The sequence below is a fragment of the Phaethon aethereus genome (assembly GCF_964289735.1).
Source record: "Phaethon aethereus genome assembly, chromosome: 16".
Taxonomy (NCBI): domain Eukaryota; kingdom Metazoa; phylum Chordata; class Aves; order Phaethontiformes; family Phaethontidae; genus Phaethon; species Phaethon aethereus.
In genome coordinates, this window is record NC_138592.1 from 9,338,303 (window position 1) to 9,364,258 (window position 25,956).

A 25,956-nucleotide genomic window follows, 5' to 3' on the forward strand; every position below is an offset into this window, starting at 1 on the left:
GGGAAAAGGCTTCCTTTTCTAGTTTTCAGTTTACAGCTGTGTTTCCAGATCTATAAAGCTCCATGGTGGCAGGTAAGCAAGATACTCTGGCTTTTGGCAGTCAAGCTTTCACCTTCTACAAAAGCAGGTTTGACTTTTGTTTGCGCTTATGTGGCTCTGCAGTAGGCACCAGATACTCCAGTGCTTTCACAGGGAGCCCCACAACGCCCTGCAGTCGCCATCAGCAGCATTGGAGCTCGCAGGGGTCTCGTCTCCGTGTTCCCTGGGACCCTGTGGGACTCTGGCTGTGGCCGCGGAGGAGCTCGTGCTGGTTGTGTAGGAATAAAGCAGGAGATGCTCCTTGCTGCTCTGTTAGCCTAGAGGCACTCGCTCCTTGCTCTGGCCTTCGCTGTGCTGGAGGCATGCTGTGCGCTGGGAGAGCGGCAAGAGCAGCTCTCCCCATTTCCCGGGGTAGCGGGTTGCCGGCCGTGGGGCTCCTGCTTGGCTCTGGCCGGTGCTGCCCTGCCTGCAACTTGTCCCCATGCAGGGTGAGGAGGTGCCTGGCCCCTGCCTGCACCTCGGCAGCATGAGCGGTGCGTGGGGCAGGGTTTGTTTCTGCATGCATGCTGAGGTGGGCAGAAGGAACTGTATGCTATAAGCAGATATTGAGGCAAGTTTAAAATGACTTTCCAGTTAAGAGCTGTAGTGCTTGCTGGGTTCTGCCTGGAGCGGTAGGGCAAGGGTGTCCAGGGTGCACGGCTATCTCTTTCTTGGCAAGTTAGGGGTTTTTTGCTGTGAGAGGTGTGTTGGTGCTCGCAGGTGCCCTGTCCCTGTGGTCAGCATGCTGCGAGCACGCCCTGCGCCACTTCACCTGCATGTGGTGAGCTGTTCCAACCTCTCTGTGGAAGCTGTTGAAAATACGCCGGCTATTCAAATTGCCTTTCCTCTTTCTTTAAAAGAGAAGTTTATTCCAGTAACCACCTTCCATCTTGCTACCGTTCAACACAAGGAGGGCAGCCACAGCTCGTGTCTCTCTCGCTCTGTAAGTGTGACTCTTGGCACTGCCTGCAGAACAGAAAATACTCCAACCAAATGGTTTGTGTGGAGGAGTCTGTGCTAGAGACAGATACTGGTGACTCTTGCTTTGAGGTGAACCAACCTGTGCAGTTCTCATGCAGCAGCAGGTGCCGGTGCTCCCTGCAGCGTCGCTGCTCCTTCCCCTTTGCTTAGAGCAGTGCTGGGGCTTTGCAAACTTCTCTCCCCTCCGGTTTGCAGACCTCTTTGTGTTTTTTCCTCACTGTGTGCCGCAGTGAAAATAACCCTGGGGTAAACCCCAGAGCAATTCAGCCACGTTGTCCCTGTGCTGCAGATGTGGGGGTCCCTCGCCCTGGCTGCCCTGTCTCTTCTGGATGTGGCCTGAGCCGTTGTGTGGGGCTGGACGAGCTTCTTATGTGGCAGCCGGATGCAAAGTGTTCCCTTGTTTAATTTCTCGCTAATCAAACCTGCAAATGAGGCTTTGCCTCAGTTCACAGAATCACAGAATCACTAGGTTGGAAAGGACCTTCAAGATCATCAAGTCCAACCATTAATCCAGCGCCACCATGTCCCCTAAACCATGTCCTGAAGCGCCACATCCACATGTTTTTTGAACACTTCCAGAGATGGTGACTCCACCACCTCCCTGGGCAGCCTGTTCCAATGCCTGACCACTCTCTCAGTGAAGAAATTTTTCCTAATATCCAATCTAAACCTCCCCTGGCGCAACTTGAGGCCATTTCCTCTTGTCCTATCACTAGTTACTTGGGAGAAGAGACCAACACCCTCGTCGCCACAACCCCCTTTCAGGTGGTTGTAGAGAGCGATAAGGTCTCCTCTCAGCCTCCTCTCCTCCAGCCCAAGCCCATTGTGCATCCTCCTGCCCTAACCTGCATTTGTAATTACAGGCAAGGATTGGTCAAGCATCCTTTCGTGTTTCAGAGGCCTCGGCAGGCTTGCTAGCTTGCAATCGTCCCGTCAGCGCCGGCTTTCTGGTGTCTTGGGTTGTATCAAATGATCTTACAGTTTCTAGGCTGCTGCAGTGGGGTATCTGCTGGTACCTGGCCCTGTTAGGCAGCTGCAGGGTTGCTTGTTCTGTGCATCAGGTTGGGAAGGGCTGTAGGGCAAGAGTTGATGGAAGGAGCTGTGCGGGGGGGGGGCTGCCCAGCTTCAGGGTGCTCGAGGTTAACCCTGCTTTCACCTAATTAAAGAAAAAATGCCAGTCAACACAGTAATTGTCTCATTTGCTGCTGCGCTGCAGAAAGCTGATGGCAAAGCAGGGCTCATGGCGGATGCTGACACCAACCCTTTTCCCCCATGCTGCCCTCCCCCAGCCGCTGTCCCCTGCCCTGCCTCGGGCTGCAGCCACTTGTGTTCAATGGGTACCAAAACCCAGTGGGTGGAAGTTGCCACACGAGGCTTGTGTCCTTCCCCGCCAGCATGGCAGCGGGCTCCTGGGGTCAGGGCTGGGGGGGCTCCCCTGCCAGCTCTGCACCTGAGCCTACGAAAGGGCTAAAAACCAGCACTGAGGGAAGAGGACTCTGCTACAGTTCCCTGCAGCACAGTAACTGCTCCAAGCAGGGAAGGGCGGTACTTGCGGAAGAGCAACCTGTATGAACCTGTATTAAATTTCTCTGCTGTTCCCCACTTTTGCTTGTGGTGCACTGCATCTGGCTCGGGAGTGGGTCAAAAGCCCCCCAAACTGCAGGATGCTGCTGCTGCAGAGAGTCGTGGCGTTTGTAGGGCTGCGTCTGCAAAGCGCTGCCAGAGGCTTGGCTGCATGGAGGACAGGGCAGCGGAGGAGGAGGATTGTGTTTAGCTGTAATACCTTGGAGAAGCAAACATGACCTGGTAATCGGGTAACTTGAGTGGATAAATTGCTGTAATCCAAAATCTTGTTATCCAGCATAGAGGGGAGGGGCTGGTGCCTTGGCCGGGAGGAGGAGGATGGGCTGCCGCATGGTGCCCTGCTTGGTGAGTTTGAGGGGCTGGTGTGGGCAGGGTCTGTGGGACACCAGCCCCGATCAGCTCCTTTCCCTTGGCCCCTCGGGGCTGCCCCGGCCTGGAGGAGTCCTTCCCTGCAGCCCTCCCAAACCCGGGGGCCTGCAATAGCCAACCCTGCCCGTTTGAAGTGAGGGGGATGTTTGCAGAGGGAGAAGAGGAGGTTGTTAGGCCCCTGATGAAGCTGCCTTTGCTTCCAGGCATCCTGGCCTCCAAGGAGACTCTTGAACGGGAGCTGGATGCGAGAGGGGACAGAAATCGGAGGCTGGCACGTCTGGGGTCTGTGTACGGTCATGGGGAGTTGCTTGGGTAGGGCAGGGAAGCCCATGCTGTGATCACCAGAGGTGAGCACAGGGCCTTTCCTCTCAGCGTCTGAGGCTGAAAGCCCAGGGCAGGGAGATGCCACAGGGACTGGCAATGCCTCGGTCCAGGAGGCAGCCAGTCTTTGCTTTTACAGGTCATATTTCTGAGCCACCCTACCCTCCCTGTTGGCATGCTGAGCATCCCCCTGGACTGCGGCATCTTGCCCTGCCTCTGCTCAGGGATCTGGTCATGCAGGAGGGTGCCAGTGCGCTCCCGGCTTTCCCAGAGCCCACCCTTGTGCTGTGGTGGCAAAGCACTGAGCTGCTCCCCAGCTCTCGCTCTGCCTTGCTCATGCCCACGCGGGTCCTGTTTGCAGGCTGTGGCAGGGGCTGGAGCAGCCTCTGGGTGCTGTGTGCCCTTTCTGGCCCCCCATGGATGGGCTCCCAGAACAGCCGTGTCTAAACCCTGCTCCCGAACCCCAACTGAGGTATGTGCCTATCTGCTAGAAATTAATTCCCCTCCTTGTTTGCCAAGTGCCACCCCTTATCCCAAGGGGTTTGTGCAGTAGGCAGGCTGGGGCAGCCCAGCTGGGCACGGGGCGGGTGGGACGGGACGCGTCCCACGCAGGGCTGGGGAGAGCTGCTTGACCCGGGGAGCACTGGCCTCCTGTTCCCAGCGTGTTTATCTTTTCCAAGGTAGCTGGATGTCTGACTCTTGTTTGCAGAGCTTGACTTCTGGGTGCAGGCAGGCTGGAATGGATTAGTTTATTTTTTTTTCCCTGCCCTGTTTCTCATATCAATGAGCAAGCGGTTAGATCCCTTGGTAAACACAAACTCTCTTTAAGATTTCAATTGCTGCTGTGTGTGAGGAGCTTAAAGCTGTTTCTGTGGGGGAGTGGCATGGAGGGAAGGGGTGTTTGCTGTTCCCTGATGTGCCCCCATGTGTGCTTGTCCCTCTCCAGTGCTGTTAGAGGGGGTGATGTGGAAGAACTTTGGCTTGGAAGTCGCCAAGCAATTGCAGAGCCACCACGCAGATGAGGGCCGGTGCCTCCTGCCCGCGGTGGGACAGGCAGGGCACCACGTGCCCCGTGCTGCTGGGAGGCTGTGGGCAGCCAGGCTCGGTGCCCGGCGCCCCGTCCCCACAGCCTGCTCATGGGCAACCTGTATTGCTGAACTTGCACTGGGTTTTTCCCCGGTTTGTATAAACCCAACAAAACCTGGTGGGGTGGGAGTCTGGGGGCCGCAAGCTTCCTGTCCCTTGCGGTCGGCAATATCCCCATTGCCTCGTGGTGGATCCTGAACCCTGGTTACAGTGTGGGGCTGCAGACACTCTTATCGCTTGCTGAGCTCATTCCCTTCATAGCCTTGTTTCTGCTTATCTAGGATTAATATGTAACTTAATGGTAGCGCGTTAGGCACAATTCTGTGAGCGTGGTGCTTGTGGTAAAGAGCAGTGCAAATCTGCTTTCTGATGCCAGGGCACTTTATTCCTCCACTTCCCGTGATAAGGTTTAGGGTTTTCTTATGACTGGCGCCGGGGCGGCAGCGCTGTTAGTAAATGTTTGCCATGGCTGGGCAGGAGGGACGAGTCAGCAGAGGGAGGGAGAGGAGGGTGATCCTGGGGGGAAGGCACAGGCACACGCTTCCCTGCACAGCTGTGCCCGGAGAGGTGTCTGGTGTGTGCCGCGGTCTGGTCCCCAAGGGCACGGCAGGGGTCTGTGGCACGGGGCCATGGGGAGAAGGGTTTTTCCATTTTCCCCCTATTCGAGGCATCCCAAACAGACTCTCATGCCATTGCTTTTCTGCTGACACCCAGGAAGGCAGGCTGTGATGTGTAATCTCTTAGTTAAGTGCTAAATAAGTTCACAGATAGAGGGATGAATTATTTCCAGTGAAGTCATTCCCTACTCTGATAATGAATTGGTTAACTTATTTACAGCAGCTGTATTACCAGTTTGCTTCTCAGGCAGAAGAAAACCATATAAAAAATGTTGGGTATTCCAAGGCTACATAGCTCACAACAAAGCTAATAAATGTCTTAGGATGTCAGAGTTGTTACAAAATCTCCTAGGTAATGGTCTGTATGCTGGAACTTCAAAGTTGTATCCTCCTTCTGATAGCTTTTTTCGTCCTGTAAAAACACAGCAGCTGTACTGGCTGTTTGCAGCACAGTCTTTAATTACTGCAGACAAGAACAACTCTGTAATCGTACTGTGAAGGCCAAGCTGCTGTGGGTCTTAATGGCACTGTAGGGTGAAAGTACCCTTGGCAGGGAGCTCCAGGCTGCTGCCTTTTAAAATCTGGGACAACAATAATTCTGTGTGATTGAAGAATTTCAGCTTGGAGAATTTTTTAGGTGTTGAAAGGGCTGATGGGCTCTCTAGCAGGCCAGCCAGGCTGTGGCAGTGCTCCTTCCCTGGTGTCTTGATTTAACCCCAGCCCGTAACTAAGCCCCAGGCAGCCGCTCGCTCACTCCCCCTCAGTGGGATGGGGGAGAGAATAAGAAGAGTAAAAGTGAGGAAACTCGTGGGTTGAGATAAAGCCAGTTTAATAGGTAAAGGAAGAGCCATGCACACAAACAAAGCAAACCAAGGAACTCGTTCACCACTGCCCATCGGCAGGCAGGGGTTCAGCCATCTCCAGGAGAGCAGGGCTCCATCACGCCTAACAGTTACTTGGGAAGACAAACACCATCACTCCAAACGTTCCCCCTTCCTCCTTCTTCCCCCAGCTTTATATGCTGAGCATGATGTCACAGGGTATGGAATGTCCCTTTGGGCAGTTGGGGTCAGCTGTCCTGGCTTTGTCCCCTCCCAGCTCCTTGTGCATTCCCAGCCTCCTCGCTGGTGGGGTGGGGTGAGAAGCAGAAAAGGCCTTGACTGTGTGTAAGCATTGCTCAGCAATAACGAAAACATCCCTGGACTGTCAACACTGTTTCCAGCACAAATCCAAAACACAGCCCCATAATGCCCACTATGAAGAAAATTAACTCTATCCCAGCCAAAACCAGGATACCTGGCTGCTGAAACAGCCAGTTTCCCAGTACCTGGCAACAGGTAAGAAAGCAATCGCAACAGGGACAGTCTTGGAGTGTTGCTGCAGAGGGATACTTTTATTTTCACTAGGAGGTACTGACTGCACCATTGCAGTGTGTGCTTCTGCTGAGTCTGGGCTCTTCAGCCCCAGTGAGGAGCCGAAACACAACGTTAGACGAGAGCCTGCGGCTTTTGCTGGTGGACGTTGCCCTGCTGATAGGAGTATCCTGTGGCATGGTGCTTGGGTACTGCCAAGGTAAACGCCTTCGTACGGGCAGAGGGTTGCACTCCGCAACCTGCTTTGCGTCTCCCGGGGGGTGGTTCGTGGCGAGTGCCCCCGCTGGCGCGCCCTCCCCTGCCGCGGTCGGAAGTGCGAAGCAGCCAGCGGCTTGGCATAGGCAGGCCCACCGTGGGGTGAAAATCTCTGCCTTGGGTTTTGCCATTCCGATGGCAAGAAGCAGGTCCCCTGGGGTGTGTGCATCATGGGCAAACTAGGCAGGGAGCAGGACTTTCCCCTTGCTAATTTTTTTCAGAGACAAAGAAGATGTAAATAAGAGCTGGATGATGCTTTAGCCATAAATGGCAGTGGAAGATGTGCTGCGGGTCTTGCTGAATTGAGTGAAGAACGCATGCTCTCCTGGATGCTGTAACCACAAATTCTGCGCCTGCATTTAAGCATGACAACTGGCAGGGCGTATTGTTTCACGCGTGTTAACTGAGATGGTCCAGCCTGGTGTAAGAGGCAAGCCACTGACCAGAAACAACGTCTCGGAGCCCCGTTTGGAACAGCTCAGTTGCAGCAAACATGAGGCTGTACATGTGATAACCCTTTTTGTTCAGCCATGCTGAACTTGTAAAACATGCTTGAAAAATCAGGTCTTTGTCTGTTTTCTGGGGAATATCCTAAACAGCGGTCCCATTCTCTTTTCCTGCATCAAACTCAAGGTGTTAAAGCTTCAGACAATGCAGCTTGTACCGTGGGAACAGAGTCAGTAAATCCATGACTCTGTTGTTTGTATCTTGACAATTTTGTACTCTCCAATGGGTATGGTTAATCTCCTAATTTGGAAGACTAACAAATCAGTGATTTCAAAATCTATTTAAATGGTGTGTGATGCATATAGAAATTTTAAATCCAAATCCAACCTGTCTTCTAGTCTCTGCTGTGGTCTGGCTGTATTCTGGATTGCTTCAACTGGTGAAGGACAGCCCTGATGAAAACTCCCTGTTGAATGCATTTCCTGGGCAGTACCACCCCACACATCTCCTTTTTCCTGCACGTCCTAAGGCTGCTTGTTTGATGAGTAGGATGCCCAGCTTGGTGGTGGGGGTTGCCTGCAGTAGAGGATTTCCTTTCTCTCCTAGAGCTGTGCCGATTCCCATGACCTGGGAGACAAGGAGTTGTCCCGAGCACCCCATGTCCTTCCCTGCCCTCCTGCTTCAGGGGCAGCGCTGGGGAGTATCTGCCTGCTCTTCCCCTCCCTTGCCTGCCCAAGCATTCACTTATTTCTTACTTATTACTTCTTTTAACTGAAGCTCTCCCTCTGTTTCCTCATCCTGATCCTACATGATCATCGTGCTCAGGCGTTGGGTTTCCTGCCGCTTCGAGATGGTGTCTGGGACGCAGGAATTTCCACCACATTGTCTCCTAATGAACCTAAGGAACAAACGCTGAACTGTAAATGTTTGCTGTCGGTAGCCAGCAGCAGCCTGCGAGTGCTGCCAGCCATTGAGGTTAGCAACCATTTCACTCTGCCTGCTGAAGAGCCTTTTATTGCACGTTTAACTGTGCGGTGCCCACAAGTGCCCAGCGAGTGCTGTGCTTTTATGCTCTGCGTGTGGAGAAATCTGCTGGCAGCTGATGTTCTTTTTCTCTTTGGAAGCAGCTGCGCTGACCCTGGCAAAGGGAGGTGAGTTGGGGAGGGCAGTCTGGCTGTAGATGGGGAGAGCTGCCGATCGCTGCAAAGAGGGAGGGGTGGAAGATAAACAGGAGATGCAGTCATGTGCAATTGCATCTCCTGAACTGCAATTAAAGTAGGAGAGTCTAAATCTCGCTAGGAAGGGTAATATTTAACTTGGGCAAATGCTTGTTATGCTCTATGATCCGGCCTGCACATGTCACTACGCCCTTTCTCCCCAAGAGGAATTGCAGCAGAGCCCAGGAGTTGAGCTGCTCTTGGGATCTGCAGAGCCCTGTGTGATCTTACAGCCGTCCTTGGCGTTGCTGCCCTGGTGCACGGGTAAACTGTGTCCACCTGGTTTTGCCACCCACAGCATCGCCTGTGTGGAGCCGGGTATCGCCGGTGCTGGGCTGCTCACCTGGGCCCCAATCCCACCGTCAGCCCTGGCCGCTGCTGCGGTGCAGGGCTCCTTCCATGGGTGCTTTAGCATTTCAAACGCTCCGTGAGTTCCCTTGGCCTTCCAAGTTTTTCCATGCACGCAGAGCATGTCGTGCTCCTTTTGTTGGGTATCCTAAAATCAGTGTGGCATTCCTCAAAGCGAGTTGTACAAACACCTTAGCCAGCTGTGGGATTGCAACTGAAAGTTGTCCTCTTAATGTGTTGATTAAGAATTTAGGGATCTTTAGAATAATCTGAATTTTCTTCCCCCTTGCTGACACCTGCCTAGGATCATTTTTTTCCAAGACAGAACAGATGCAGATTCCCGATAGTCAGGTTCTGGTCAAGCGTCACTGCAGTCTCCCATCTTCCCCGCTTTCTTCGTGCACTTGTAGGCTGTGAACTTGCCAATTTTGGGGACTGGTGGTTTGTAATTACCAGCTCAGTGCTGCTGCTGCACTGTTAATTCTTAGACCACTTAATGTATCAAAGTATTCCTTTCTGTGCTATTTATAGGTGAAGGGCTAAGTAACAGTGATGGCATTAATATTAAATTCTCTAAAACTGATAGGAACTTTTATTTAATTGTTCTGGCACTCTCTCTGTCTGGGGAATATGGTGCCACTGGAAGGCAGAGACAGGAAGGAAGAGACAGAGGTCTCATGGTGTATTAGCTGTGGGATGCTGCTGAATTTTCTAGTTAGCTTGTTTACTAGTTAAGACTATCATGACTGTCTATCTGTTCCTTGGAGGCTTAGTTTGATTAAACCCCTTTGGATTGCTAACGCTAATGGAGCTGAACTGATGCTGCGGATCTGCTGGGAGAGCTAAACAAAAGGCTTAGCGTAGACATGACTTTGCTGATTTTGCTGTCTCTGGACCCCGCAGGAGGCGTTTGCAGCAGGCAGGACCTCCCAGCCCAGGGAGGGTGCTGGGGGTGACCTGAGCACCCATCCCTGCTGCCTGCAGGACCTTCACACCTTCCAGAGTCTCGGTTGCATCTCCCACACACAGGCGTCCTTGCAAGCTCTGCTGGGCGCTTCATACCTGCTCCAAACATCTGGCAAAGCGGTTTGTTCAGCAGCAGTTTCCCTGGTTGTACATTGATTTATGACTGGTTGAGATGTATGCTCCTGGGGCAGGGGCTCGCGTGGCTGCCCTTGCCGGGATGGGGTCCAGCTGCTCCCGAGCCCCGGGTGCCGGCAGGAGAAGGCAACACATTGCAGTGAGACCCTGATAAACTCACCAACAGCCCCTCTGTGTTCCTCCAGCGCCAGTGGACTAATGAACCGGGAAGAGTGCTGAACTGGGAAGAATGCTGAACGTGACAGAAAGCCCTAAATCTCAATGCAGAGGAAGACCCGCTCCTTCCTCAGGAAAGCTTGGCTGCCGTGCTGGGTGCTGATACTGCTGCAGGCGTGCAGGGCTGCCGTGAACCGCCTGGCCCCTCTTCCTGACCCCAGTCCCGGTGGCTGTCTCTCCCAGCATGGGGCTGGGGGTGCCATGCCATCCCCTGTCTGGGGGGGATGCTGGAGGAAGGCCCTTCCCACAGGTGGCGGAAGCGTGTTGGGGTCAGGAGCAAGATGTGTCAGGTCTGTCCCTTTCCTGTGTCGGTAGCTGTCGTGGGTCATGCTCAGATCTCTTCCAAATCAACTCCTGAGCTGCAGATTACCCTGCTGCCTCTTCTAGTACGTATCATCATGGTGAAATTAATTTTCCATGAGAGAGTCAGCCGTTTCTTGATTAGAAGTGCTCCGAAAATACCAACAGAGAAATGATTACAGGAAGCCTTCAGTGCTCATTTATATAATTGGACTTTACCTCCCCAGCTGGAGTTGTTGCATCCACCCCTGGCTTGGAGGAGCACTTGCCCTCCCTGTTGCTCGTGAGCCAGGAGGCTGGGGTGCAGCATCCCGAGGGGTGCACCTGTGTGCCTATGCTCCAGCTGCTGGCAAGCTGTAGGTCTGATGCTGTGATTTCCATGTATTTAAATCTGTTATGGGGTTGACTTGTCCTGTAATGAACTAATGAGAATAATCTCAAGGCAGTCATTTGAGCAAACAGATTCTTAAATTTTGCTTGTTTTCTGTGTGGGTAGTGAGGGTCTTCTGGAAATTTGTAAGAAAAGAGGCATCTCCCCTCCTGCTGAGAGCAGCTAAAATCGCTCCCCTGTCCTTGTCCCGCTGCTCAGTGGCTGTATCCGGGCTGTTATCGCTCCGTGTATGTGGTCTGAAGTGCTGTGTGCTCAAATGGAATAAAGGCAGAAGGCCAATGTAATTTTCTAGATCATCCTATGTGATTAGATTAGCAATATCACACAACACGGAGAATTGCTTTCTGGCTGAACCCCGGTTCAGGCTGAGCATGCTGCAAGCATGCGTGTGTGCGCATTCCTCTCCAGGCAGAGGCAGGGATGCTCGGCATCTTCTTCCTCCGCTGGTGGTGACTTTGGCACTATGGCTCTGGGAAACGCTGCCTCTTGGTACAGGGACCCTGGGCTCTCCACAGTCAGACAGGTCAGGCTTAATAAACTTAAAACATGGCCAATTCGATCATCAAAAGCAAAGTAAACCAAAGAGTGAGGTTTGAGTTTGGTACAGCAATTCCCAAATGTTGGTCCAGACCCAGCCCTGGCCATGGTGACCCACCCTGTGGAGCAAGTTTAAGCACCATGTGGGTATTGGGAGTGAAATGTTTTCAATAATGTGTTTTAAATCTGATTTTCTGATGTGAATGAACTGCATGTTCTGGATAAGTGTGGGGTTTGTGAAGCTTATCTCATGGTGGTTGGTCATTTGGGGGGCAGGAGAAGGGGCTCTCGTCCCTGGGCTGGGGTCAGTATGGGGGGGGGGGGGTCCTGGTGTTGAGTGTGGGGTGTGTTGATTGCACGGCTCGTCTGCGGCCAGGTATCTCCTTAATCAACTGAGTGAAGGGGTTAATATGTGAAAAGGCAACTGCTGCCTTAAACAAAGCTGGTGTTGTTTGTGCTCGCGCTCCCCTGGGATGGTGGCTGCTGTGACAGTCTGTTCAGGATTCCCACTGCCGCTCCGTGCGGGTCCGACGCAGCAAGCCGTGTCATGTGGCTGTGGCGAGGCCCTGCTCCGTCCGCCTGCTGAGGGAGCGGGGAACAAACGGCGCTTTCACTGCGCCCGACAGACCTCCCTCTTCCTTAAATTAAGCAGGGATTGGATGCTGATTTGTGTCTCCTGTTCTTTCATGCTTCACCAAACCTGGTTCCGCTTTATGCAGTGAGTAGAAGGCATAATGAAGCAGAGAGCTAAATTACTTGTTCAGCATCAGCGAGTTACGCCTTGCCGCCGACCCAAGCTCCATGCGAGCTGGAAGGTGCAAGCTTCCTGCCCCCCCATCACCAGCCTGCTCCTGATAAACATCCCGACCCGAGTGGTTTCAGCTGCCTGTGCAAAGAGGAGGGAAGCTGTGCCCTTGATTAGCCTGTTGGGTTTTTGGAAAGGGAGCGGGCAGTCTCTAACCCTCGCTCTTTGCTGATGGCCGAGGCGAGGCTGTGCGGAGCCGCTGTCCGTTACGAGTCCGCGCTCTGTTGTGCTTGCTTGGCGTTGGAGGATGCTGCTCCCGTTGGAGGGTGTGTTGGTTTGTCCTGGTGGAGCTTCGCAGTGCTTCTGGCTGCAGCTTGGGGTGGATGCTGTCGTTGGGGCAAGATGTTATAAATGTGTCCTTAGGAGCCGTACACCCCAATCATCAACCCTTAACATGTCACCTTTGCAACCAAGGCAGAGCTGACGTGGGCTGATGAGCTGAAGGAAAAGCTGCCCAGCTTCCACATTGTCATGGTCATCTGCAAGACCTGCCCTCAGACAGGGGGGTGGGAGCTGCCCTGTGCATCCTGCCCTAGACCCCAAGGCCGTGCCAACCTGATTGCATTGCTCACTTATTCACCACTAACCCCTAAATAGCCCATTTCCACAAGCTTCCCCCCAGGAACTCCCATTTCCCTAAGTCCTGGTTGGCAGCTGCCTGGCGAAGCTGGGGCTGTGAGGGGGAAGGATGCTGGGGCCAGGCCGCTGGTGCTGGGAGGCGATGCGTTTTCATGCTGAGCTCCGAGCAGGAGCTGAGTCTGAGTGCGAGCATATGGAGGTTTTAGGGCTGGGTGTATGGCTTTGCATGGGGAATTTCAGCTGGATTTGTTTCTGGCCTGTGGTGCCACATCAAAACACTAGCTTTTCGTTGAGCCTTACCCCCTGGGGATCTGCTAGAGGGAATTCCCCATCTTTTTGAGAAGAGAGCAGCCCTCGCTGCCTCTCACTGTCAGTGCAACAGAAGTATTTTGCCAAGAACCTGCACCAGAGCACACGTTTATTTTGTAGCTGTCACTAACCGACCCAGCGGTTACTCTGGGTTGCAGAGCTGGCCCCTGGAGAGGTGGGTGAGCCAGGAGGGTTTGGGTGCAGCTTTGGCTGAGGCAGCTCCTGCTTGTTGCTGGCATAACCGCTGGCTTAAGATGCCATCACTGGCTCTACCACGAAGGGTACATGTATGGGAAGGGAGAGGCTGGAAACAGGCATTTAAAATTGCATTTCAAGACATTTAATTGCCGAGCTCTTAATGCAGCCGGCCCCCTTCTTGCTGAAAATCTGGTGATTCCCCATGGCTTGGAGACAGGCTTGGCACGGGCAGTGTGTGGGCATGGCGTGGGGGCTTTGGGCATGGCGTCGGGCTCTGACACCCTTTCAAGTATTTGCTTAGCTGTGTGGAAACAAAATATGGTTGGGATTGGGAAACGCATCTGGGCAGTCTTTCTGGAGGCTGACTCGATCTGTGGGTGTAAAAGGGGAAAGCAGGGCAGGGAGACCAGGGGCAGTGCGTCAGCGTGTGTACCCGTGGGCAGTGTTTGGGGGGACCCTTGCTCTCTGGTAGCCGTGCCACCTCCGGTGTGCCCTATCTAATCTGTGCTCCCGGTGACTCCAGCAGTGACTGTACCTTCCTGGCCCTGGCAGCCACTGGTTCCAGGCTATTACAGCTTGCAATATGCCTGCTGTAGAAACAACCTGTCTGTTACTGAATGTTTCCTGACAACGTTTCATCAGTTGCTGCCCTCCTCTGCGGAGGGTCTCTGTTGTGTCCTTGGCCTGGTGCCCTTTTCATCCCTCCTGGAGTGTCTTTTGACCTGTTTTTTTAATTGCTAGTGCAGAACTGGCCTTCTAGATCTCCCCTCTTCCCTGCTTTCAAATCAAGGTTTTTTTTTTCCGCATCATTCTTAAGCCTAAAACTTCACTGCAGGCAGGCTGTGGCTGGCACTGCAATGCTGGTGAAGGGTGCTGTGGCGTGCACAGTGGCTGTCCTGCTGTCCCTGTGGGTGGCCATCCTGCCGTCCCCGCGGGTGCTGCTGGTGATGCAGGGCTGTGCTTGCTGCTGTTCCTGTCCCTGCCAGCGCTGGGTATCAGCTTAAACTGAAACCTAAGCAGGCTCTGCCTGAGCGGTGCCAGGGCACGGGGTCAGCGGGAAAGCTGGGGGGGGTGCAACCTGGCTGGGGGGCTGGCTCTGGGGACCCAGAGGGCTGATGCTGCAAAATGCTGCCTGCTCTGGCACGTATGGATTGCTGGTGGGCTTGAAGACTGGCAGTGGGGTGTTTTTTTGTGGTCCCCATTGGGGTACCTCTGCCAAGCAAGTGTCAACCCTTGCTGCTGCAGTCTAGGAATGAATGCCCTTCTCCAGACATGCAGGTTAGTTTCCTGTTAAAATATTTCCTAATTAAACCTCCCTACTTAGGCAGCAAAAGGTGCTGCTGTTTAAGCTGCAATGCTGCATTACAGTCAGCATTGTCAGGTCCAGCTGGGTACGTTCCCCATATTAACCAGCCGGGTTTCCAGACGTGCCTTATGCCTCCACCTCCCGACTCTGTGCCCTTCCCAGCTCCTGTCGGGCAACCGAGGCACATGCGACCCAGGGCTTCTCCTGGCAGGAGGGAGCTGAAACCAAGCAGAGGGCTGGGAATGGTTCCCAAAGACTCGTATTTCTCTTTCCTACAAAAGCTGATGCTCATGGACATGTTCCTTTCTTTTCTCCCTTGCAGTGAACACCTACCTCTTCATGATGCAAGCCCAAGGCATCATGATTCGTGAAAACATGCGAACAATAGGAGCTCAGGTGTATGAGCAGGTGGTCCGCAGTGCCTATGCCAAGAGGAACAGCAGCGTGAATGACTCAGGTATTTCTTGAATAACTGTCATTTTGATCAAAGGTTCCATCTGTATTGTATATGAATTGACTTGAACCACTCTCACTTGAAGGAATTAATTTATGCTGGTAAATGCAGGGTGGGAATTTTGATTAATTGGCTTCTTTTATTTTTGATATATAAATATGTAATATATAACATAAAAACATGTTATATATAGAATTACTGTATATATTATATATATGTAAAATTATATTAATTTCTTTACATAGAAGCATTTGATTTTTTTTATACCTAACTTGTATAAGAAATGAAAATCTTAAAAGGCCTGACATGATGGGATGTTGAACCGAAAACCTCTTTGCTTTCCAGGAATTCAACTTTTTAGCTTCATCCAGGCTGAGGGTAAACACTATTAAATTCAGTGCAAGGATCAGATTTCATATTTAAAAAATAACTACCCAGGCGCACGCATGCGCACAGAGCCCTGGCTCCATGCGCATGGAGGAGCCTGTGCTCATGAGCTCTCTTCCCATGCAAGGATGAACTGAGATGACTTGGCTGGAGATCTGCCACAAATAATATATTGAACTTTGGGCAGAATGCAGGGAGCGGAGTCGCAGGCTCCCACTCCCAGGCTGTTCATCAGCCGTATATAAAGCTGATAACAGGGTTACAAGTTTTGGTGTAAATATGGTAGAGCGAAGCATAAATGCACATGGCTGTGTGTAAGTCAGGGTGAGGCGTTGCCCTCGGGCTGGTGTGGTACACCGAGCGTGTACCTTCCCTGCTGACATGTCACCCGTGCCTCATGCTGGTGTGGTTGGCATCAGACGGCGGCGGTGTCGGGGAGCTCGGCTCAGCTCCTCTGCTGCGAGGGTTCATCAGTAGGGACTAGTAGAGTTTTACAAGGCAAGATTATTTCCTTATTAATAAAAAATACAAGCTATGTCCTTGCTGCCCAGCCTGCCGAGGAGCAGGTGGTGTGGCTGCCGGTTTGGCTGTACTCTGCCTGGGGATGGGCGCAGGAGGGGAATTACCAACTTGTGCAAGAGATTGACACCCCGGGTCACCTCCTCTCCCTGCCAAAGCTGGCTGGGGCTGCCAGCCCAGGCTATTTTTAAGGCTGGAAACATCAAGTAAAGCAGACACGGGATGAGGAAGTAGCTGATCCCCTGAGGGGAGGAGGGTTAGACATTCCACCGCTGCCGCTTGTGGTGATGAGAGCCTCTGTCCCGCTGTGGTTCTGGCCCACGTGGATCCAAGCCCTCCAAAACTCTGCTGTGTGCTCCTGCTGCCTGCAACAGACAGGGAAATGGTTACCACGTTAGTGTCAGCGATACCGGTACTTCTGCTGCTGAAATAACTGGCTTTGCTTGGGCCTCGTGTCCATCCCAGGCCCACAGGCATGAGCTGATACCCCTCCTGCCCTGAGAGCTCCAGCCTCAAGGACAGTTTAAACATGTACAAGCGCTATGTGCCGTCCTTGGGCAACCTTCCCTGGCAGGCAGGTCAAAGCAGACGCATGACGGATGGTGGTGACGTCTGGAAGGCACGTGGCACTGTGGCCACAAGGATTATATTAACACTGGGATCAGTATCTTCCCTCCCCAACTGTTTTCGGGCACCTCGGTGGGAGCTGGGTGGGCGGCACTGCCTGGTTAGTGCATCCTCCCCTCGCCGCTGCCAGCATTGCGGCAGCGTGACAGCCGGGAGGGCAAACCCGCCTGCTACGGCTGCAGGGAGAGACGCAGCAAAGGCCTCGACAGTCCCCGTCATGGCTCGGAGCTGCTGGGAGCCGCTCCTGGGCTCTCCTGCCCCCGTCCGACCCCGCAGGCAGCAGTGGCTGTCACAGCCCTGCGTCTCTTCCCAGGAGAGGCGTGTGGAGCAGGGGCAGGGATGCTGCTGGGGTGGGCTGGCACAGGTCGCAAACCAGTGTGGGCAGGAGAGGACCCTGTGGCCCCTCTGATTGTCCCTGCTCCAGCTGCATGAGAGCACTGGGAAGTAGGAGGCTGCCGATGCTTTCTGAGCTGCACCCTCTCCTGCACATCACGCGTGCCCCAGCAAGGGGCTGGGTAGGGAGCAGTTCTTTGTGCGGTGCTGCCTTGGGTGTGTCCCCTCCCAGGACCTGGGGCTTTAATTTCTGGGCAGATTCCTTAAAAATGCGATATCCCACCCTGAATGGCAAAGTGACCAAGCACAGGGTGGTCTGCTGCAAGCACAGCGTACTTGTCCCCATCCGTCTGCATTTATTCTTTGCCCTTAGCGTCTTTCCTCTTGTATTAAAATAAGGAAGTAATTTACAACTTTCTCAGCATTTGCTACTAGACGCAATAATAGGTTTCCTGTTTGGTGAGCCGAGACATGTCCCTTCTGTGCTTCCGCAAGCAAAGGCAGCAGCCCTTCATGCAGAAAAGGGGACTTGAGCTTCACCGTGTGTTGTCAGCTGGACTAAGTATTGAGAGCGTGCTCTGGTGATAGGACTTTAATGGGAATCTGGATATTAAAATTCAGAGCAGTATCAAGCATCCCAAATAATATCTATCATACTTGAAAAGCCCTTAGGTTCTGTTTACAAGTCCTTCTTGAATCTGAGATAGTTTGGGTACCATTTATTTGAGCAGACAAACAGTATTAATGATCTGTTGGTAGGTACTAGCACCATAAAGCAAGCTGAAATACCAGGTCAGCAATGACTTGTCCCAATTGATTTAAATGAAAGATTTTTGACCTTGCAGGTAAAGGTGACCCTCCCTGCTTTACTTTAAAAGATTAAATTGTTACATTTTTTTTTCTTGATATATCATTAATGTGATTATTAGATGCAGCCTTTCTACTATGGAGAATATACTCTGCTTATGCAATTACTTAAATGTCCCTTGTCCTTAAATATGGCTTAGATTCTTAATTCTGGGTTTATTAAATTGCTCTCAGGGTAAAATGTGTGAAAACTTTTTGCTATCAATACATTCTTGAAACTAAATGTATGCTTAATTTGAAAGGTCATATCTGCTGGTTTAAAAAACCCACGCTTTTCACACTGTTTTCAGTGAAATAACGTAAAAATCTGGCTGCCTACTGTAAATTGACTGTTTGCTGATGGATCACTTGCAACCCTTGTGTACAAGACTTTGCAGAGCTGCTTGGGCAGCTGTTGAGGGGTGGCGGGTGGGACACTAGACCTTCTTTTGTCTCTGGGTGCCTGAACACCAGCCGGTTTGTACTGTGCTCGTGAGAAACCAAGGCTGCTCTTGCTTTGAATGAGCACGGTGTCAGCCCCGTGGCGTGCTGCTGCAGGAGTGCGTGTGCATGGTAGGGTCATTGGAAATGATGAGACCTTCTCATCCTGGTAGGTCCGGGGGCTGCCTGTGATGGGACTGGGTGGCTTAGCCCTAAATGGCCACTTTCTAGGACCTCTGTGGGGTGTAAGGTTGGTGCTGGTGCCCTGGGTGCTGTGGGACCAAAAGGCCAACCCTCTGCTAAGCATCTGATCCTTGGAGAAAATGGAGAGGCAGCATCCTTCTGTAGCAGCTGATGCCTTACTCAGGCAGGGAACTTTTTCTAGTGCTTAAAACAAAGGTTATGCTTGGCTAAAGATGCCTTATGCAAAGCTGGTGACTTTACTGTAGAAAGCAGAAGTTTATGGTTATGTAAAAACCTCCTTAAATCACCTACAGGTCTAACAGGCTGGAGGGGTTTTGCCCAGGAGGTAAAAGGATGCAGGGGAGCAGGGGGGCTGGAGAAGTGCTCCGTGCTAGGCACTGCTATGACTGCTGGGGCACGGGGCCTCCTCTGCTCTTGCACGATGCAAACCGGAGGAAAGGCTGCGTGTAATGTGATAGTTTTCATTGATCCTTTGAGGAGGACGCGAGGCAGGATTTCCCTGCGCAGGCTGCTGCACTGACAGTCCTTGCTGGCATTGGGACGTGCCTGGGGACTTCCCTCCCTGAGCCCGTTAGGAAAGGACCCGCTGGAGGAGCATGTCCCCTCTCACTGTGTCGTGGTCATTCAGGGACAAAGGTGCTAAGTAGCTTTTCCTTCCAAGGGCCATGTGCTCTCTCGCTTTGAGCTGTTTGAGTGTCGCCTTTAGGTATCACAAAATTCTTCCCTTGGACAGAGAACATGAAGGTTTCTTTGGTGTGGCCTTGTCTAAGGCAGCTGGGGCTTCTGCAGCCACCTGCCCCAGGGTGGGGATGAGCACCCAGCTGCATTGGAAGTCTAGAGCTTATGCTGTTGGGGACATCCTCAGCCATGGGTGGCTTTGGAGTCTGCTCACAGTGGCATGGGGAGGTGTCTGGAAATAACAAAGACCTGCAGCTCAAGTGTAAACTTTAATTTTTTTTTTTTTTCCCCTCCACCCCCTAGATTATTCTCTTGATCTGAACCACAATGACACCTTTCTGCAAGCCACAACGTTTCTTCCTGAAGACTTCACCTACTTCCCCAACCACACCTGTCCTGAGAGGCTCCCTTCTATGAGTGAGTAGCATCCTGACGGCCCTGTGCTCGTCCCCTTCTCCCCATGCCTTTGGAGGGCGCATCATAGCATTGCCTGGCTCACCGGCATTGCACCTTTCCCCAGCGGGCACCTGGGGATGAATGGGAGCGCTGTTCGGAGTCCAGTCCTCTCCTGGGAAATCATTGTTTATCCACTCACACAAATTAATCCCTGCTATGTCGGAGGCACGTCTCCCTGCCGAAGCAGGAGCCCATCACTTGGCAAATGCAAACAAAAGAGGGATTGTGTGCTGGGAGCTGGTGAAAAGGCTTAGCCAGCCCTTTTCCAGTGGCAACGGTGGCAGGGTGGCTCCCCTGCCCTTCGGCAGTGGTGCTGGTCCCAGCCCCAAGCTATGCTGGGTAGAGGTGGGCAGGGGCTGGTGTGGGAGACAGGCTGGACCCTGCCAAGGGAGCTGCAGCTGGGAGAAATGCTTCCACTAAAGTGATATTGCAGTGGAAAATGGGGCTTTGGGGGGTAAGTATTTCTTAAAAGGAGGAAAGCACTCTCTGCTGAGGTGTGGGGTTTTGTGTCTGCTGGAAGCCTGTATGGAGGAGTAGAGGGGTGCCCTGGCCAGTGTGGGTCTCTGATGGAGAGTGGCCACAAGGCTGAACAGAGCTTAGCTGCCGAGGAGATGGAGGTGTTACAAATCATGCCAGCAGCATTTCCTGATCGTTGGTGCTTGGGGAAAAGAGGAGGCTGCCTGTATTCCCTGCTGGGGATAGAGGGCAGGGATGCAGCAGAGCGCTGCCCCGAGCAGGCACTGAGCTGCCCCAGGACCACAGCAGCTCCTGACCCCCTACTTTGCTTCTCCCCACTGTCTCTGCAGAGGGCCCCATCGATGTAAATATGAGTGAGATCACCATGGAGGATATCCACCAGTTCTTCTCCAAAGACCCTTCCATCAAGCTGGGAGGCCACTGGAAGCCAAGCGACTGCGTGCCTCGCTGGAAGGTAACGGGGGAGCTGGGGAGCGCTGTGTCCCTGCTGAGCACGGGGGGACGGAGGGTCCCAGGCGGGTGATGGGAAGACATTAATAGGAACGTCTCTGATGTGCTGCAGCTCCAGAGTAATGAATATAAGGATTTCTGAAGTGTGGGGCTGCGGTGCCTGGGAGAGAAATGCTGAGCTCAAAGGCTGCTTTCGTGATGCATGAGTCAGCTCTGAGCTTCTGCCCAGACCGCTAAGGCACGGAGCTCGCCTGCCTGCTCCCCAGCTGCTGAGCCTCCCACTCACCCTGCCGCCCTGTCTGGGCTAGGATGTGACCTGGAGAGGCAAGGTGGCACTGCTGGGGACTCCCGTCCCCAGAGGGAGGTAGCTTAGGGCAGCATGGTAGCCGTTGCCTGGCCCCACTCCTGCTATCCCCAGTGCTGGGTGGAGGCAGTGAAGTGGGGGGCTGCAGGTCTCCCTCCCACTCAAGGTTACACTGAATTTCCCCAAAGTAACAATCCCCCAAAAGTGAGTAGGAAATCCATGTTGTGGGGATTGGGAGGGTTTCAGGCTGCTCAGCCCTACGTGGGAGAGCCAAGATACCTTGTTTAGTGCTGCTCCCCCTCCTATAGCACCAGCCAGTCCCGTTCCCCATCCTGGGGGTTGGTCTGCAGCAGGAGCCACGGGTGCGGTGCAGTAAGAGCCGTGTCCTCTCCCCGTCAGGTGGCGATCCTGATTCCATTCCGCAATCGATACGAGCATCTTCCTGTCCTCTTCAGACACCTTATTCCCATGCTGCAGCGGCAACGTTTACAGTTCGCCTTTTACGTTGTGGAACAAGTGAGTGAGCCCTGGGGTGGTTGGGGCGGCAGCCGCTGGGGCACGGACGTGCTGTGCTAGAAACGTGTCTGCTGGAGCTTCAGCCAAAGCTGCAAGCGTAGCTCTGTGCTGTGTCCAGAGGCATTTACCTGCCAGATCACATCATTTAAATGTTTCCGGTTCATGTTGTAATGTTTAAGTTGTCCCACTCGGCCTAAAAGTGGCACAGCTAAGAGACGTGCCCCAAAATGACTGGTTTTATCTAAAAAATGAAGTAGAGAGTTAGGGTTTAGTGGTTTGTTTGGTTTTTTTGAATTTTTTTTTTTTTACATCCTGTATTGGAGGAGATATTTTTTAAAAAGACAACTTTGAATCATGTATTTGCAGTTTAAATAATGCTGCGTTATTTTTTTATATCTCTGTAGTAGTTTCCCAGGGAGCATCCCCTAGGGACAGGAATGGCCTGAACAGAGTTACGCATTTCTTATCGGGGCAGTATCTAGAAGGCTTTCATGCATGTAAAACATAAGACGGTCATTTGATGTGTACGTGAACCTGTGACTTAACCTATCTGGCTTCATCCACCCAGTAAATGTACCTCCATGTTTAGCTCTATGTTAAAAAGGTTGATCAAAATTGTTGGTTTTTTTCCAAGTGTCTGAGTAATAAGACTTTATCATCTTTATTTTTGCTCCTGCACAGTAGATTAAATATTTAAGGCTTGGTTGGTCTCACTAGTCTGTCTGTTCTGATACATCATTTCCTTATGCGGCACCGATGTGGGAGCTGGTTGCCCTCTGCAGTTTTCTAGACAAGACTGAGAATGCACATGTGGAGCACAAACTGCATGGGAACTTTCTCTCTCCTAGGCTGGAAACCAACCCTTTAACCGTGCCATGCTCTTCAATGTTGGCTTTCGGGAAGCAATGAAGGACTTGGACTGGGACTGTCTCATCTTTCATGATGTGGACCACATACCGGAAAATGACCGTAACTATTACGGGTGTGGACAGATGCCGAGGCACTTTGCAGCCAAGCTGGATAAGTACATGTATCTGTAAGCACCATTCTTCCTCCCCACTACCATAATAGCTGAGGAGCCAGTGTTATATTTTATTTTTTTTAAAAGGCAGAAGATGAATCTCAGTTTGCTTCTCAGGCTTTGTGCAAAGTGGACATGAGAGGGGAATAGCAGAAAGCATCTGCACGGCTCCGGCTTTCCCCATTGCAGGCGGGAGAGCTGCAGCACTGGCAGGCTCTGCCCTAACCCCTTCTCTCCTGCTTAGGCTCCCTTACAATGAGTTCTTTGGTGGGGTGAGTGGCCTGACTGTCGAGCAGTTTCAGAAGATCAACGGTTTCCCCAACGCCTTCTGGGGCTGGGGTGGCGAAGACGACGACCTCTGGAACAGGTATGGGCTCGGCTCGGCTGGCGTCCCTGAACTCCGCTTCTGATGGTGGTTCTGCGAGCTGAGCTTTGCATGTGCTGCGGGGGGAAGCATGGTCACCTCTGCGGCCGGTGCTGGGCTCGCTGCTCCTGCTTCACCTCTGCGGTGGCTCGGTGGGAATGGGGGCCACTTCAGCCTGCGCAGGCAGTAGATTGGAAGCAAACACAGAAGTGCTGGTTGGGAAATTACTGGCTCTATGTGCAATATCCCACGCTTCTGAGGTCAAACTGATCTTGGCTGAGCTGAAGCCTTGAGGTGCTGAGCGCCGTGTGACTTACCCAGAGCCCAGGCTGGAGTGGGGAGGTTTGCATAGCTTATCTGCTGGGTGGAACGGCAAAGCTGCTGTAAGAGCCCTGAGCGCACTAACTGTGCAGCCTTGGCAAGTGCTGACAGCACAGCAAATGCAACAGTTGTTTTTTATTTTTTTAAATGTATTTTATTCCCTTTCTAATGCAGAGTACAGTATGCAGGCTACTCGGTGACTCGACCAGAAGGAGACACAGGGAAATACAAATCAATTCCCCACCATCATCGGGGAGAAGTGCAGTTCCTAGGAAGGCAAGTGAATTTAAAACAAAAACTTTTTTTTTTAAGGATCCCAAAGACCTTCACAAAGTGTCTGTACTGTGTGGAAGGCTCCCTGAAGCTGTTTGAGGGCAGTAACAGCCTTAACTCATGGAGGAAACTAACTGTGGGAGATGAAGGAGGCAGAGCACTGCTGGGATTCCTCCAGCAGGTTTTATACCCCACATCCCTATGATAAGGGGTCCTGGCTTTGGCTGTAGCTGCTTGGATGCCATCCAAAAGAGGGGTTGTCAGCACAGCAGGCTGAAGATGTGCCCTGTATCTTGAGGGGGATGTTCCTAAAGGAGTCTCTAATGCCAAACATCAGAGAAGCTTCTGTTTCTAGAATAGCCTGATTGAAGTGTTGGAGCGTTGAAGGAGGCATTGCTCAGCCTGCAGAAGGCAGAGAGCAGGGGGCTGTGTTCAGGGTTTTGAGTCGGAGGGTGGGAGTCGCACTGGTTTCATCCCATGATGGTGTGTGCAACTGGGGAGATGGCAGCAGCTGTGGCACGCTTCCACCACAGTACTGAGATGGAGCAACTCATCGCTCTCCACTCTTCTGTTGCTGCCTCCTGGCCCCAGACCAGGCTGGGTGTACAGAGCCTGTGAATTCAGGGGTTACTCTCTTGTGAGATTGGACATGCATCAGGAGCAGTAGCTGCCCCCTGTACCTAAGGAGCACAAGTACTGCATGAAGTCTTTGTCCTTTTTCACAAAGACCTAAATTCTCCCTGGAGTTTTCCAGGAGGACTCTGACCCCTTTGTCCAGGAGCCAGGGTCGTTTCTGGGAGTACGAGGGTTGGTCAAATGGCTGCTTTTGCCAGGGGACCTTGATGGAATTTGAGTCTTCTGAAAACTGTGCAACAGAAAACTAGAGAAATACCTTTTTTACAAACAGCTGCAGGAATTAACACTTGTAGGTGGTGAGCTGCTGGACAGTGCAAGCTCTGCTCTGCAGAGGGGCTCCTAACTGCTGCTGGCAGGAGGGGCAGCAAGGAGGGTTTATGTTGCAGACACCATTTGAGCTATCTGTTGGTCTCTTTTTACAGACCACTCATTTTTGGGGGAGTTTCCATTTGACGTTATGTCATCTTTAGACCTAGTTTTCATTTCTGTCAGACAGAATGCAGTCAGTAAGAGACGCTTGTCTTGTTTCAGTCCTGAGAAAGAGAAGTCTGTTTTGGCTTCAAAAGCCATATTTAGTCAAACTCTTGAAGTGTGGAAAGGTGGGAGTGCAGTGGGATTGAGCTCTTGTTCCTAATGCTTACCTGATCTCCTCCTGGCCCTAGCCAGGAGCCCTAGTTCAGTGTCAGCAGGAGCTGTGGGTCAGTGCTGTGGGAAGGGGGATCTGTGGTGAAGATGGGCAAGGCAGCGGTTTGCCCTGGTGAGGCCGATACTCATGCTGCTGAGCGCTCCTGCCTCCGCTGCTGCGTCTGCAGCCCGACACCCAGCCTAGGCGAGGCTTAGCAATAGATACCCTCAGTGTCCCGCCTGTGAAATCTCTGCTTCCCTCTGCTTTGCACTTACCCACTGGCAACTACTAACTGCTGCCATCTGAAAGCTCTGCTGCTTCTCCCACCCAAGCAGGGAGCAGGGCGACCCAACACTTCTCACCATGGAGAAGAAAAGTGTCCGTCAAGATATTAAGTGTCCTGCCCCTGTGCTGATGCTGTGACCTTTTTGAAACTGACTTTGGCACTTCCTTCTTTGCTTTTGCCCAGCATCTTCCTCTTCCTCCCAGCACATCCATTCCCTGGTGCTTTTTCTGTCCCCAGGTCTCAGCCCCAGCTCCCACTCGCCCTGGTGCTGACAGGGCCCCAGCACTGCGGTGCAGAAAGTCAGTGTCCTGTCCTGCTAAGATGTTTCTTCTTATTTTATTTTTCTGCTCCCACCCTTAGCCCTTGTATCTCATCATGCTGCCCCTAAATTTGGCTGAGGCTGTTTTTGTGCACCAGCTGCAGTTTCCTTCCCCAAACCGTCATTCTTCTAGTTTTACTTCCTCATGCCCATCCCTTGGGCAAAAACAATTTAGTTCTGCTCTTGTTTGTGGTCCAGTTTCTTAAAAGTGGAAGGGACCACATCACCCATCGGCTGCTTTTCTCCAGGATGTTTTAGCTGGTGAGGGCTTGGCAGGACCCCACAAGCTCAGCTGCGTCCTGGGAATGGGACCCGCAGGCTTCGGGCAAGAGTTACAGGTTATTTTGACAGCTGAGTGCTTGCTGGTGGCACAGAGAGCATTCTGCTCTTCGTCAACTGATGGACTATAATTTTCTAAAGTTTGGGATGTTTAACAATACAGAATATAGAAAATGTGACTGTTATCTTTATTAAGGGCTCAGGAATTCATTGTTTTATAGTTGCTGCAGGGACTGGCTGTTTTAAGGGTGTTTTAGTGGCATTGGGAGGACTTTGCAGGGCTCTATGGGATATGTGGAAGTGACTCTGGCCTCTGGTTCTTGTTGCACAGGTATGCCTTGCTGAGGAAGTCGAAAGAAAGGCAAGCCCTGGACGGCCTCAATAACTTGAACTACTTTCCAAACGTCACATATGACGCTTTGTATAAGAACATCACTGTTAACCTGACACCGGAGCTGGCTCTGGTGACCGAATATTAAGAGGAGAAAATAACTTTGGTCTGCCCTTCACCAAGAAAGCACCACACTAGACTTTCTTTTCCAAGGGTTATCGAGGACAAGCAACACTTTGTCTAATGAAGGATCACAGTATTTTGGAGAATAAGGCTGAAAGTGCACGCACAAATTGCCCTAGCTGTACCAATCCAGCCCGATACTTGTGCAGCGAGCTCAGCAGTCTCTTTCTTTTTCCCGCCACTTGCTTTCTGGGTTTCAGGACAACGG

General features: G+C 52.2%; 1 protein-coding gene across 1 annotated transcript in view; it reads left to right on the forward strand.

Annotated features, from left to right (window-relative positions):
• The window catches only part of B4GALT5 (beta-1,4-galactosyltransferase 5), a gene marked incomplete at both ends in the record, with an annotated part of 37,567 nt that extends 11,854 nt beyond the window's left edge, over positions 1–25,713 (forward strand). Inside the window, 8 exons of the mRNA XM_082007438.1 lie at positions 14,741–14,875; positions 19,211–19,324; positions 20,170–20,294; positions 20,994–21,110; positions 21,959–22,146; positions 22,376–22,498; positions 22,991–23,092; positions 25,566–25,713. Coding sequence (XP_081863564.1) covers positions 14,741–14,875; positions 19,211–19,324; positions 20,170–20,294; positions 20,994–21,110; positions 21,959–22,146; positions 22,376–22,498; positions 22,991–23,092; positions 25,566–25,713 — 1,052 coding nt within the window. The remainder of the gene's footprint in view (positions 1–14,740; positions 14,876–19,210; positions 19,325–20,169; positions 20,295–20,993; positions 21,111–21,958; positions 22,147–22,375; positions 22,499–22,990; positions 23,093–25,565) is intronic.
• Positions 25,714–25,956: the final 243 nt, after the last annotated feature.